The following is a 12,731-nucleotide window of genomic DNA, read 5'->3' on the forward strand; positions in this document are numbered from 1 at the left end:
TGACCAGCTTCAGGGAGTGGGGGTGTTCTCCAAGATTGATTTGAGGTCTGGGTATCACCAGCTGAAGATTCGGGATTCGGATATTCTTAAGACAGCCTTCAGGACCCGATATGGCCATTATGAGTTCTTAGTGATGTCTTTTGGGCTGACCAATGCCCTAGCAGCGTTCATGTATTTGATGAACAGTGTATTATAGCCCTATTTGGACTCATTCATTATTGTATTCATTTATGACATCCTGGTGTACTCTTGTAGCCAGGAGAAGCATGCCCAGCACCTGCAGATTGTGTTACAGAGATTGATGGAGGAGAAACTTTATGCAAAGTTCTCCAAGTGTGAGTTTTGGCTCGGTTCAGTGGAATTCTTACTGAGTTGGTGTACTCACGTTACTCCCTGCACCTCGTGTGTAGATCCAGGCGATACCGGTCGTAGCGGCGGTTGCTGATTGAGGATCTTAGAGTTTTGGAGACTATCAAGGTAGCTGCACTGCATTCGCGGGCCTTGACTCTCCTTCTTTATCTTTGTCGTACTTTAATTTTATATCTCTAGGCACTGTAGTAGACTGTAATTCTGATCTAGGCACTCATGTACTCAGTGACACCCTATTTTTGGGCTGGATTGTATCACTTTGGGATTTTCTTATGTTTCAAACAGTTTTTCTTTAATGTTAAATGCTTCCGTTAACATTTATTTTTCAAAATTATTGTTGTTGGTGTTGGGTTGTTGAGTTGAGGCTGGCCTAGTTCCACGATATGCGCCATCACGACGGTTGATTTTGGGTCGTGACACAGACTCCCTTCCAGATTACTGCACAACAAGTCACTGTATGAAATCCTTTATAACAACCCCCCACATTATTCACATCTAAGAAATTTTGATTGTCTTTGTTATGCTACTGTCCCAATACCTCAAAGAGACAAACTTAAACCAAGGGCATTACCTTGTGTATTTCTTGGTTACCTCTTTTGCCAAGAAAGGCTACAAATTATACAACTTACAATCCAAGCAGTATTTTATCTCAAGGGATGTCACATTTCATGAGAACTTGTTTCCTTTTGCTTCTGATTTTTCTTTCCCTAGCTCTGTTCATACCCAAATCCCCATCACTGGTACTATTGTGGATGATGACTTTCCACAAGCTTCTATTCCTTCTGTTGTTCCTCCTGCTCCTTCTCCTCATTCTTCGGTTGTTTCTCCTAACTCTCCTACTACTTCTATTACTCCTCTCCCTACATCTCATATTCCTTTCAATCCTGATGTCTTGCCCTCTATTTCTGTCATCTCTACTTCACCTATACCTAACTTTAGAAAGTCCACTAGGGTTCATAACCTTCCCCCTCACCTAAAAGATTATGTTCTGCAGTTTCCTCCTCTTTCTTCTTCATGTTCCAATGCCCACCAGGTAGAATTTGAACCGTATCACTACTCTCAGGCTGTATCTGTTCCAGCATAGCAGGATGCCATGAGGAAAGAGTTTGAGGTCCTACAGGCAACTCATACCTAGGACATTGTGGAATTACCTCAAGGTAAGAAACCCATAGGTTGTAAGTGGGTGTATAAAATCAAGTATAAGGCTGATGGTAGTGTTGAAAGATATAAAGCTAGGTTGGTAATCAGGGGTGATACACAAGTAGAAGGTGTGAATTTTAATGAAACCTTCTTCCCTGTGGTTAAAATGTCTACCGTCAAGTGTCTTATTGTTGTAGCTGTCAAAAGACATTGTCCATTATTTCAACTTGATGTTAATAATGCATTATTGCATGGTGATTTGGATGAGGATGTTTATATGAAATTGCCTCCTGGTCTTGTTGTTTCTTCTTCTTCTTTTACTCCTTCTTCTCTTTGGTTTGTCAGCTCAATAAATCACTCTATGGGTTGAAACAAGCTTCTAGGCAATGGTATGCCAAACTGTCTCAAGCTCTCTACTCCAAAGGTTACTCTCATTTCATGAATGATTATTCATTGTTCATCAAAGGCAGTCCTGATCATCTAGTAATGTTGGCAGTCTATGTGGATGACATAATCCTCATAGGTGATGCATTAGATTAGATAAATGCATTAAAGCAGTTCCTAGATAGTGAGTTCAAAATAAAAGACTTGGGGTCTCTTCACTATTTTCTGAGAATTGAAGTCACTTCCCATTCTACTGGTGTTCTATTGAATCAAAAGAAATTTGTTCATGATTTGTTGCAAGAATACAATTGTTTGGATGCTACTTCTATCATTTCTCCATTAGAATTGAATCACAAATTGCAAGCCAGTGTTGGTGAATTGCTGCCCCAACCTGATAAGTTTAGAAGCCTTGTTGGGAAACTATTATTTCTAACCCACACTAGGCTTGGCATTTGCTTTGGAGTACAACACCTCAATTAATTTTTGAAGGCTTCCAGAGTTCCTCACATGCATGATGCTCTTCATATGTTGAGGTATCTCAAGGGTACACTTGATCTTGGGTATTCTACTCTAGCTCTCCTGATTTCTCTATCCAGGCCTACTTTGACAGTGATTGGACTGCCTGCCCTGACACACGTAGATCAGTCACTGGTTTTTGTATATTCTTGGGGGACAGCCTCATTGGGTGGAAATCAAAGAAGTAACCAGTGGTTTTCTCTGTCATCAGCTGAGGCTAAATATCGAGCCTTGAGTAAAGTAGTCGCTAAGTTAATTTGGTTATCCAGGTTGCTTCATGATATGTCTGTTCCTATTGTTTCTCCTATTTTTGTCTTTTGTGACAATGCAGTTGTTGTTCATATAGCCAAGAACTCAGTTTTTCATGAGCGCACGAAACATATCGAGGTGGATTGTCATTTCATACGCACCAAGTTGCATGAAGGCTTAATTCAATTGTCTCATGTATATACTTCAAACCAACTTGCTGACATTCTCACCAGGCCACAGTGTGGAGTTCTTCATCATTCTTTTCTCTCCAAGTTGAAGGTGTTATCCCCCTTCAACTTGAAGGGGGTGTTGGGCTATCTGACGGGCAGTCACACTTAGGCCCACAACAAGAGCACAAAACTAAGTGGCCCACCACACTTATTTATATTGTGGCAAGCTATTATACTAGGATACACTTTAATTTCTTTGTAATTATATAGTTAGCTATCTTTGTAATTAGAACACTGAGGTATAAATACAAATGGGGGCCAAATGTTTAAGTGGCTCGATTCATTTTATTCCCTTCTCTCATGTCTCTTTGAAAGAACATTCCAGAACCCTAAAATTTCATTGACGATTATTTTAAATCGAGCTCATTCATGGATATTAACATAATATGCTATAGTACAACCAACCAACCATACAAGGCTTATTATCCCTATATACAAACTACAAAAACATCTGCAAAATTTTAAGAAACTTCCATAATGACCTTCTACTCAATTAATTATAAAGTCAAGACTAGTAATGGTTCGTCCGGACATGGGACAAGAAGTAAAACCATAGTCCGTAGAATTTCCATGCCCAAGAACCCTTATACAAGTCTAGCTAATTGTGATAATACGTCGATGGTCATTTTTGCAAAATTCTGCATATGTTACTGATCCTACTTAGTTGTAGGCTTAGTCATGGCTAAACTTGAAGGGTATCTTCAAAGTTTTCATTGAGATCGGTTCGGGGTCACTTAAAACGGGTGAAATTAAAAAATAGTCAAATTTACAAGTGGTAATTGGAAAATAGCCACAGTTTCAAAAGTAATCGAAATTTAGCCACTTTTCATGTAAAGATAAATCTGAATGAAAATACTGTTCAAAATCCGAAAAATATTCCAGCATAATATACTGGAGTTCGAATTTTTTACATGTAAACTTCTAGCATAATATACTGGGTTCCAATCTCCAGTAGATTATGCTGGAACTTTCCATGTTGCAGCAAAATAGTGGCTATTTTTCAATTATCAATCCGAAAACTAGCTAGCCCGTGCTATTTTCACCTTAAAACAAGCTCATCGGGGTTTGGTGAATTCTTGTTGTACCATAAACAAAGCTTATGGGCAAAGGAACCACTTTTTTCTGGAGACATACTTGTGAGTTGTGACAGAAGAAAAAGGAAACACGATCAAATGATTAAACTGTAGTTTGGCAAAGGCCATAAGATCAGCAGAATTGAACAGATTTATTGCTACAGAGGACCTTTAATTTGCTTGTGTTTTACACTATAAACACCAAAATTGAGTTTTTATGCCGTCTGGTAATTAAACTTGACATATCATGAATCCAGCTTAGTGGATATTAGCAGAAGCGGACCCAGAATTTTTATGGGACGGGGCACATTATTCTGCTCAACCAGTGCCCCTAAATGCTTTTAGTGTTTAGGGTACCAACTGCTTTAAATTAATCATTTTCAAGGTATATACGGCCAAAGTTTACGGGGTCCGGTGACCCCTCACCCATACGCATGGGTCCGCCTCTGGATATTAGGCAGTACTAAGAAAACAAAACCATCAGCCTGTTGTTTGAAGTTCTATATATCATTTTGTCCTTCAAAATTACCTGCATTTGTGGATGAAAATTTAGCACTCCCCAAATATTTGGAAATTATCAGAACAAGTGTGCCTTTTTTTTTTTGAGTTACAGAAAACAGTTCAAACAAACATTTCTTTTGATTGATGTTTAGTTGCATTATTTTTCAAAACTCGATGTATCGGGACAACCCCACACCACTATGGCTTGGGGAAAATTGATGGCTGGAGTAGATAGAAAGGTTATTACAGAACCAAAACTATCTGTAATTTTATTGTTCCCATTTTCACTCTAAATATATCTAAACAACAATTAGCTCTGCAATCTTGATTCTTGTGTCCTGAGCATGTAACGATTTCAAGATTTACAACATAGTGAAAACACTTTCTTTTACATTACTATATTAATAAGGTTGGCAACTTTAAATAGCAGATTCTTGCATTAGCACCCACAGATGCATTAACCAAGGAAACCAATACTATACAGAATAGGAGAGAAGCTTAAAAGACATATACCCTAAAAGATAAATTTACAACAGTTGGCAGAGACAGCTCTATTATGGCTGCACTCCAATAAGGTTACAAATAATCTTTGTGTTCTAACTAATTCTCAACGAATTTTAAATATAAGAACCCTGCCTAAAATAAAAGGGTTCTGCATATATAAACCTAACAATCATTTATTCTCCATTTCCTCGATAAATTTTCGTTCATTTTGACATTTATGTCCAAATAATTGGAATGCTATGCTTCCCTAATAACTGCATCATAAAGTCGAATATCTCGAGAACTCTAAGCCAAGAAGACAGATAAGACCGTGCCTTTTTAACACCCCCTTAGGATACTTGCGACATTTTTTCCAATCTCTTCTTTTGTTTCCTCACATATAGGAACATCGCCAATGTACATATCAAAAAATGCCCCTGAAAAAGCAAGAATAACAAGCGTAAATCTCATTGCTTTTTCCCTGCCCATTTTCTTCATTCTATCGTTCCAAGATTCACTATCTTGCCACTTTGTGCAGTATATCCACAACAGCCAAGAAATAAATTAAGATGACAGTTCACTTACTACACAACTCTCTACTCTGAACTGCTCCGATATTGTTTCCTCCAACTGCAAAGAACAGTAGTCTTGTAGTGAGAAACACAATACTTTTTGCCTAATTCCCTTATCGAAAAGAATAAGCAAGTAACAGAGTTTATCTTCTTAGATATCAGTGCACTTACTCTCAGTAATTAGGTGTCCATCAGCTGTTCGTCGAAAATTGATTGTTGTACCCTGAAATTTTCAAGTCATGTATAATAGATGAAAAGGCAACCCTGGAATAAATGGAAGGTGGGAAGGTTCTTACTGCTTGTATATGAATATCTTGCGAGAACATGGAACGAAATGTTTCTAGACAGCGATAATCGGTATCAGGATTTGTCTGTACAGTGAAACAAAGAATGTCAGTATTGAGGCGTTTTTTCTTCTCTAGCAGGAGGTAAATATTTAGGACAAAGAACTTCGTGCAGAAGACGCTTCTTGGACTAACCTTCACCAACCGAGCTCGAAGAGATTTCTCAAAGACACTGCAGAAAGTGGCAATTGAAAACAGAGTTGAGAACGAGTATAATAATGGCAAAGATGAAGACTTCCATGCGTTCGGAAATATCAGTCATGAGACGCTTGTAATTAAGCTGGGATGCTTCTAGGGACGGATCCAGGATTTAAAATCTATGGGTTCAGCCTTTAAGGTTCTTATCATTTAACTCATTGTACTTTTAAAAATTATGGGTTCATATATACTGTTTGTTGCAATTTTAGTGTATTTTTACACATCAAAAGTTATGGGTTCAATTGAACCCAGTGTCAGAAGGCTAGATCCGCCCCTGGATGCTTCTGTCTCAATAAATACAGAATATTTTTACTACACATCCAAATATGAATGTGAAATACATTTCCGAACATAGATGCAACGGTCATGCCTTCAATTGACAAAACAAACATCACACTATCTTCAACATTATAGTAAATTGCAAGTTTCAGGATGCTTCTCAATGTGAAATTCAATATCATTAATTGCATCGAGATTATTATTACGATGAGAAAAGAAAGCTTCTAGAAACCGATTCAACAAGATGAGGTCACAAGTGACCAGTGTTTTAAAAGGCGTGGGCGTAAGGCGAGGCGTTTTACATATGCCTCAGCGGGGCGTAAGCCCCGAGGCGCTGGGCGTAAACCCCATAGGTATTTAATTTTTAATATTTTATAAAATAATATAATGACAGTTAATATTAACAGGTAAAATTGCATAAAAATTGAAGAAAACTATATATATGTGTGTTCCATCCCCACAAAAAACTAATCAAAACAATTTAATTACTAATCAAAACAATCTATTATACGTTACTTGCAAGCACAAGTAATTTGAGTCTAAAAGAATAAAGTTTTCTATATGGAGGAACAAAAAAGATGATTAACATGCAATTTGAACTTTGAATTTGCTGCTATGAAGAAAAATGTAGTTCTCTTTATATTTGTAAAAAAAATTAAATATTCGTTGCTTTTGGGAGATATTAGCAAACTAGCGGATAAGATAAAAATTTGAAAAAAACCATAAATTAGGGCTTAAATCAATAAAAAGGGTCTTTACTTTTAAATTTAATACTTTTGAGTTCCTTTTTCAACCTTTTGAGTAATTACCAAACTGAGTTTTGAGAATTTGGGTATTATATGAAGGACTAATTCAACAAATTTTGTTTTAATTTGAAAAAGTCTCTGGGGCTTAATCCTTACTAAAAAAAAGTGCCCCGAACGCCCGGGCGTACGCCTCACACCATCGCCCCGAGTCGTTTTTGGTACGCCTCGCCCCGGGGCATTTTTGGTACGCCTCGCCCCGGGGCTCGCCCCAGAAACGCCTTTTAAAACAGAGCAAGTGACAACCTAAAAGTTATCAATTTTTCAACATCAAGAAGTGGGAAGTAAGTCATATTTAACTAATTAGTCAAATAATATTGAAAAGAATTCAAGAAATAGTGAACTATTTGATTTTGAATAACAAGATTTTATGTGAGACAGCTCAAATTTGGAAAAGGAATGTTCAGTGTGAAACAATGGGGGGTAAAGCTTTTCAATATCTGAAGAGGAATTTCAACATACTCTCGGACTGTGTTGATTTTGATTCCATTGCAGCTAACGACAAGCCTAACAGTCATGCTAATATCTTCCCTGCAGAACATCAAAGAACACTGGCATGAAAAAACAATAGCAACAAGCACAAACTCTAATCACTTCATAAACAGAATGTCATATTGCAAGTATATTTTTAGGCTACTTAAAAGATCCAAGATTGGGTAGTCACCATAAAGATAACTAACATATTGTAGTTTTATCACAGAAAACCACTTGCAGTCATACATTTGGAAGTAATATTTAAGTACATTTACAGCAGAAAGGTTTCTTTAGTAAAATTCCAACAGCAAATAAATATTCAGGATAGTGTTAGATCACCTGTTAAGGATACTGTTTTATAATTGGCAGGAGTAGCAACAAAAGAACATAACTTACAATCTAAATCATTGATGGGCAGAGGAGATATGCTCATTACACATGAAGCCACCAGTTTTACAGTCTATACTGGTGATAGTAAAAGGTTTCTGGTGTTGGGAGAAAAGAGACAGGAGAAGCTTAGAGGAAAAGGAGGAACAGGAAAACAAGAAGAGAGGAAATGCTACATAGAAGGTGTAGGATGAAAATAGGTTTAGGAAAAGGAGTGAGAACATGGACTATCAAAGCAGCAAAAGAAACAAAGAGAAAGCAGTTTAATGCGCAGAATTGAGGTCCTATTGTACAATACACGTTATAACTGAATCTTACCAGGTCAGCAGAAGAAAATATATCACATAGAGATTAGGACAATCAATTACTACAGTTAGATCTGAAAATCCAAGAACCAAAAAGCAATGTAGATTACACAAATTACTTATCAGAAAGAAAGTTAAAACTTAAGCCCTAACCAATTTTAGAATTATATTCGGAGACAAAATAACACCTCATCATTAAATGCGAGATTCCAGAATGACAATGTCAGGACCATGGAAAAAGTTAAGGAAAAGATGTCCAGAAGATCTATTATTTAACTCAAAAAGCATTGGGATGCGTACAATAAAAGAATACCTGAGAAGATCCCTATAAAAGTCTTGCTGTTTGTTCAGTTCACAAAAAGGAACTGAGGCATATTTCCAGCCCAACTTCCGGCAGACATCAAAAGGATGGACATCTATACATAACAAATGATAGTTAAGCTCTGTAGACAGAGCTTTCGAACTTGGTAAGAGCTTAGGGCAGTCTAGAGAAGAGCCGGAACTTACAGAAGCCAAATGCATAAACCTTCAGAGATTTAATTCTGATAATTTTCATTATTCTGGATCCAGTCCCAACAAGGACCTGAAATTCAAGCAGAAATCAATTCAAACTTTTGTTGACTACAGGAAACCTGCAAATACTAGGAGATAAATTCATAACTGCAGTATCAAAACTGTCTAAAAAAATTATGCTCAGATTAAGATTTGTCAGGTCGTATGAGAAACGGAAAAACTGGTGAGAGGATTCAAGATTACAATTTCTCAGAACACTGCTAGGATCTTACAATCAAATAATATCATAGCATTAAGTATTGGAAATGTCATGCAAGATCCTATACAATGTCTACTTTTATAGCTTTAACTTCTCACTAATATCTTCTCTATGTAAATAGTGAATAGAGCAAAAGGACATTGTCATCCAGAAACAAGGAAGTGGAACTAAGATGATGGTGAAAACTAACTTTTTCCCTTAAAATTATGATGCTGAAGGAGAAAAGCGAAGCAGTAACTGTTCACCATCCAGGCATAGCTGAAGAAAACACCAAAAGTACCAAATTCACTTTAATTGCTTTTGTCATATTTTTCTTCTTACACGGCGTTTTTCTTATTCTTTTCCAAGTTTAGGTTTTGGGATAGTTGTGGCTCTTTCTAATATATCCCCCACCAAACTAACTAACATTAAGCATACGCAAGTAATCAAAGAATTGTTAACTGCCTTTTTTTCTTTCTTTTCTGAGAAAAGAATAGTTCACTGCTTTTCCAAGGTTACAGGTCTAACCAAACTGTTGAATGAAGTAATGTTCTCACTGTTAGATTCACTAATGTGTGGTATTGTATGTTTCCACATTGCAAAGTTGAAATATATTGCCCTTTCCCTATTCTTCTGTGAGTGTCTACTCTTTTCTGTACGTCTTCTCTTACTTAGATGGCTAGAGAAGATTGAAGCCTAAAATCAAATAGTCATAACAAAATGAATACGTTTTCATCAGTCTGGTGACAAACTAGATTTAAGTATCATTAAATTGGCCATTAATTAACAAGATTCAGGAACCACACAATTCAGTTAACTAAACCAAATAGCAAGTCAAAAACCAAACTGTCTAATTGGAAAGCCCATTTAAGCTGGGATAGCAATATAGAGGGTCATGGTCAAAGTGGTGCATTTTCAGGTGAACAATCGAAATAATTGCAGGATAATGACCCAAACAAGTATGAAGAGCTAAATCGAAGAACCGCATAGTATCACAAGAAAAAACAAATCAGTTGAATAGCAATACTTCATATTTGTTTACCTCTGATGTGAAATTGGAATTTTTCTCCCCAGCTATTAGGTTGTCCAAGATAGTAGGAAATTCTATACCCGTTATGGGCTCAACTGCATGTCTAGACCAATCTAAATTCTGGAAAAATGAATTATCACATCCCCGGTGTTCAACCTCACAGGGCCGTTGATCCTCACTGCTCTGTGTTTCCATAGCACCACCATCCAGTGGGACAGCTAGAACATCCCCAGAGCTGATTAACATTCATTCGATCAAAAGCAATTATAAGAACTTCATTGCAAAGGGTAGTAGTCAAAACATAAAAAGGATTCTTTTTTTTTTCTTTCTGTGAAGGTAATATATGTGGCTTTTTAACAGAGCCTTCCCGTGAGAGAATCAAGTTAAATAGCATCACAATGAAATTTATTTTGAGAAAAGCTTACAAATTGTCAAATGGAGTTACTAAAGCAGCAGCTAGTGAGAGTGCAGGAATCGACTGAAGATGTTTGGCTTCTTTGCACAGTTGCTTCAATGTGAACTTTGAAATCTTACTAAATATCACAGGGATGGTAATTTTCCCTTGGCATCTTGATTGCCAGAAGAGTTCCATGAATTTATGTCTATGTGGTTGAATTGACATTCTAGACCTGGTCGTTCTTGAACCGTGATGACTGCCTGATATTGGGTTATTAACTTGGGAGTTTGATCCACTGGCAAACCAGACTAGCAGCGCACCAGCATATTTTGAAAAGCACTTGAAAGCTTCTTGAAGTGCCTGACTCCCAGGTGCATATAAATTTCTAGAACCGCCAACAATCAATGAAATATGGGAGAGAAAATCCGTCCCAAATCCATATGGCATGAGAGGATCTATAGGGAACATTTCCGATGAACCCCCATTACCATCCATGGAAAATGACAAGTTGTTCCGCATTTTTACTGATTCTGATCAGCTCCTTCAAGGGCCTCGTAGCCCCCAATCACTACTGAATGTAGACAGATACAGGCAGAAATCACCTGCTCAAGTATTGATTCAAGTTAGAAAACATTGGTCCACACAGAATGAATTATAAGAACAACGCAAATAGCAAAATGCACCAGGCAAACTAGGACAAACAGTATTAGCTGGCATCCACACCATATTATAGAAACATGTAGCCTCATAAACCATATAAACAAAACTCAGGCAAGTAATACAAAGTAGTTAAAGTAAATTCTGTTTCCAGCAACGCATTCACATGAAAGAAAATTAACTAAGACACCACCACACCGGAAGAATCCGCCCAAGTTATAATTCAAGTAAAAAAGGTGAAATATCATCAAACATGTACTAGGTGAAAAGATCCAGAGTTTAAACAAACGTTAACACAGAACCTTATAGCAATTACAACATACATATATAAGGTTTTTTCGTGAAAAAGGTAAATTCTTGGAGGAGCTATATACAATAAACAAGGAAATTAAGAGGCATTATAAAAAATAAAAAAGAGGCATTATAAGCTGGTGGGAGGCAATAGGTACCCAAGTAATAGTCGAGGCGGACACTACCATCATGAAAGAAAGATCCATTACAAATGAAAATAACATAAAGATTACAACTTTAACCACCAAATATTCTAACAAATTATCAAAAAATGAAAAAAACTAAAATAGCATCAATACATTACAGCAAAATCACTTTTCACACAGGTTAAATCATAACATTGGTTACTAATATCCAGCTCTTGTAATCAAAGACACAAATCAAACATGATCAATGAACAAAAACACACACAATAGAACCAACCTGAAAGGAGCAAACAGAAAGCTGGAAAATGGGGCAGATCAAGAGAATTAGATTCTGGGATTGCTTTCTCCACAAAGATGAAAATGCATGCAAAAGTACATTAGGGTTTTTGATATGAAAAAATGGAACGGGACTAGTAAAGGAAAGAATATGCTTTATGGTTCAGGTAAAGAAACGGACAAAAAGGTGTCTTTTTTGGATTTTCCTATTCCTTTTGCTCTTTCTTGAAAATTAAATAATAAAATATCTCTTTTTCTGAATTCTTTTTCTGTTTGTTCTATCTGGGTTTTTTTTTTTTTAATTAGGAATTTATAATTGAGAGAAGAAAAAATCAAAGACCGCTACTTGGATTACAGGTGAAAGTGACCCTTATTCAACGCTGAATTGTTTGGCCGTCTACACAGTTGATGTTCAAGATTCAATGTTTCTTCCTTTCCTGCCTAAGATTTGTGTTCATATTCATTGCCTATTGGAATTTAGTTTATGACCAGCATATCCCTTCCCAACTCTCCTTTTCAAGTATTTTAGTCCCTACAAGTTGTTTTTTCAATATTAAGATATAATTAGGACTAGCTTCGTGAATTAACCCAAATTAGCCGTTCACCTCAATCGTTTAAACTAAAAATAGTTGATGGAGATATAAATATGCATAATTATGTATTATATGTATCAATGTATAATCTATGTATATGGCTAAAAAAGTAAGCAATGAATATGATCGGTTATTTGTGCAAAGTCTCATCTTACCATAAAGTTGCTAAACCACCGAGATTACATGTCCAATAGGCAGGGGCGAGCTAGAAGCCCGGATAGTGAAATTGACACCAGGTAATCACTTTTAAGCATATTATTTAAAATATATTCATAGTTTATAA

At 36.5% G+C, this 12,731-nt stretch overlaps 1 protein-coding gene across 1 annotated transcript; it reads right to left on the minus strand.

Moving 5' to 3' along the window:
* Positions 1-4,948: 4,948 nt before the first annotated feature.
* Positions 4,949-11,996, minus strand: LOC104103870 (fatty-acid-binding protein 2). Its single transcript, XM_009611813.4, has 11 exons — positions 11,857-11,996; positions 10,514-11,087; positions 10,101-10,323; positions 8,815-8,890; positions 8,621-8,723; positions 7,604-7,672; positions 5,997-6,033; positions 5,814-5,888; positions 5,689-5,740; positions 5,531-5,575; positions 4,949-5,382 (listed from the first exon to the last, which is right to left on the minus strand). The coding sequence occupies exons 2-11, from the start codon at positions 11,002-11,004 to the stop codon at positions 5,285-5,287; spliced, it is 1,269 nt and encodes a 422-aa protein (XP_009610108.1). The 5' UTR covers positions 11,005-11,087; positions 11,857-11,996; the 3' UTR covers positions 4,949-5,284.
* Positions 11,997-12,731: the final 735 nt, after the last annotated feature.

This window comes from Nicotiana tomentosiformis, chromosome 8 (assembly GCF_000390325.3).
Source record: "Nicotiana tomentosiformis chromosome 8, ASM39032v3, whole genome shotgun sequence".
NCBI classification, from domain to species: Eukaryota; Viridiplantae; Streptophyta; class Magnoliopsida; order Solanales; family Solanaceae; genus Nicotiana; species Nicotiana tomentosiformis.

Excerpts from the sequence above, each read along its gene's own strand:
- LOC104103870 (XM_009611813.4), bottom strand. The coding sequence starts at position 11,004 with ATGCGGAACAACTTGTCATTTTCCATGGATGGTAATGGGGGTTCATCG. Across the intron at positions 8,891-10,100 it reads ATTCCAATTTCACATCAGAG|GTCCTTGTTGGGACTGGATC; the intron begins GTAAACAAATAT and ends CTTGAATTTCAG. Across the intron at positions 8,724-8,814 it reads GGTTTATGCATTTGGCTTCT|ATGTCCATCCTTTTGATGTC; the intron begins GTAAGTTCCGGC and ends TGTTATGTATAG.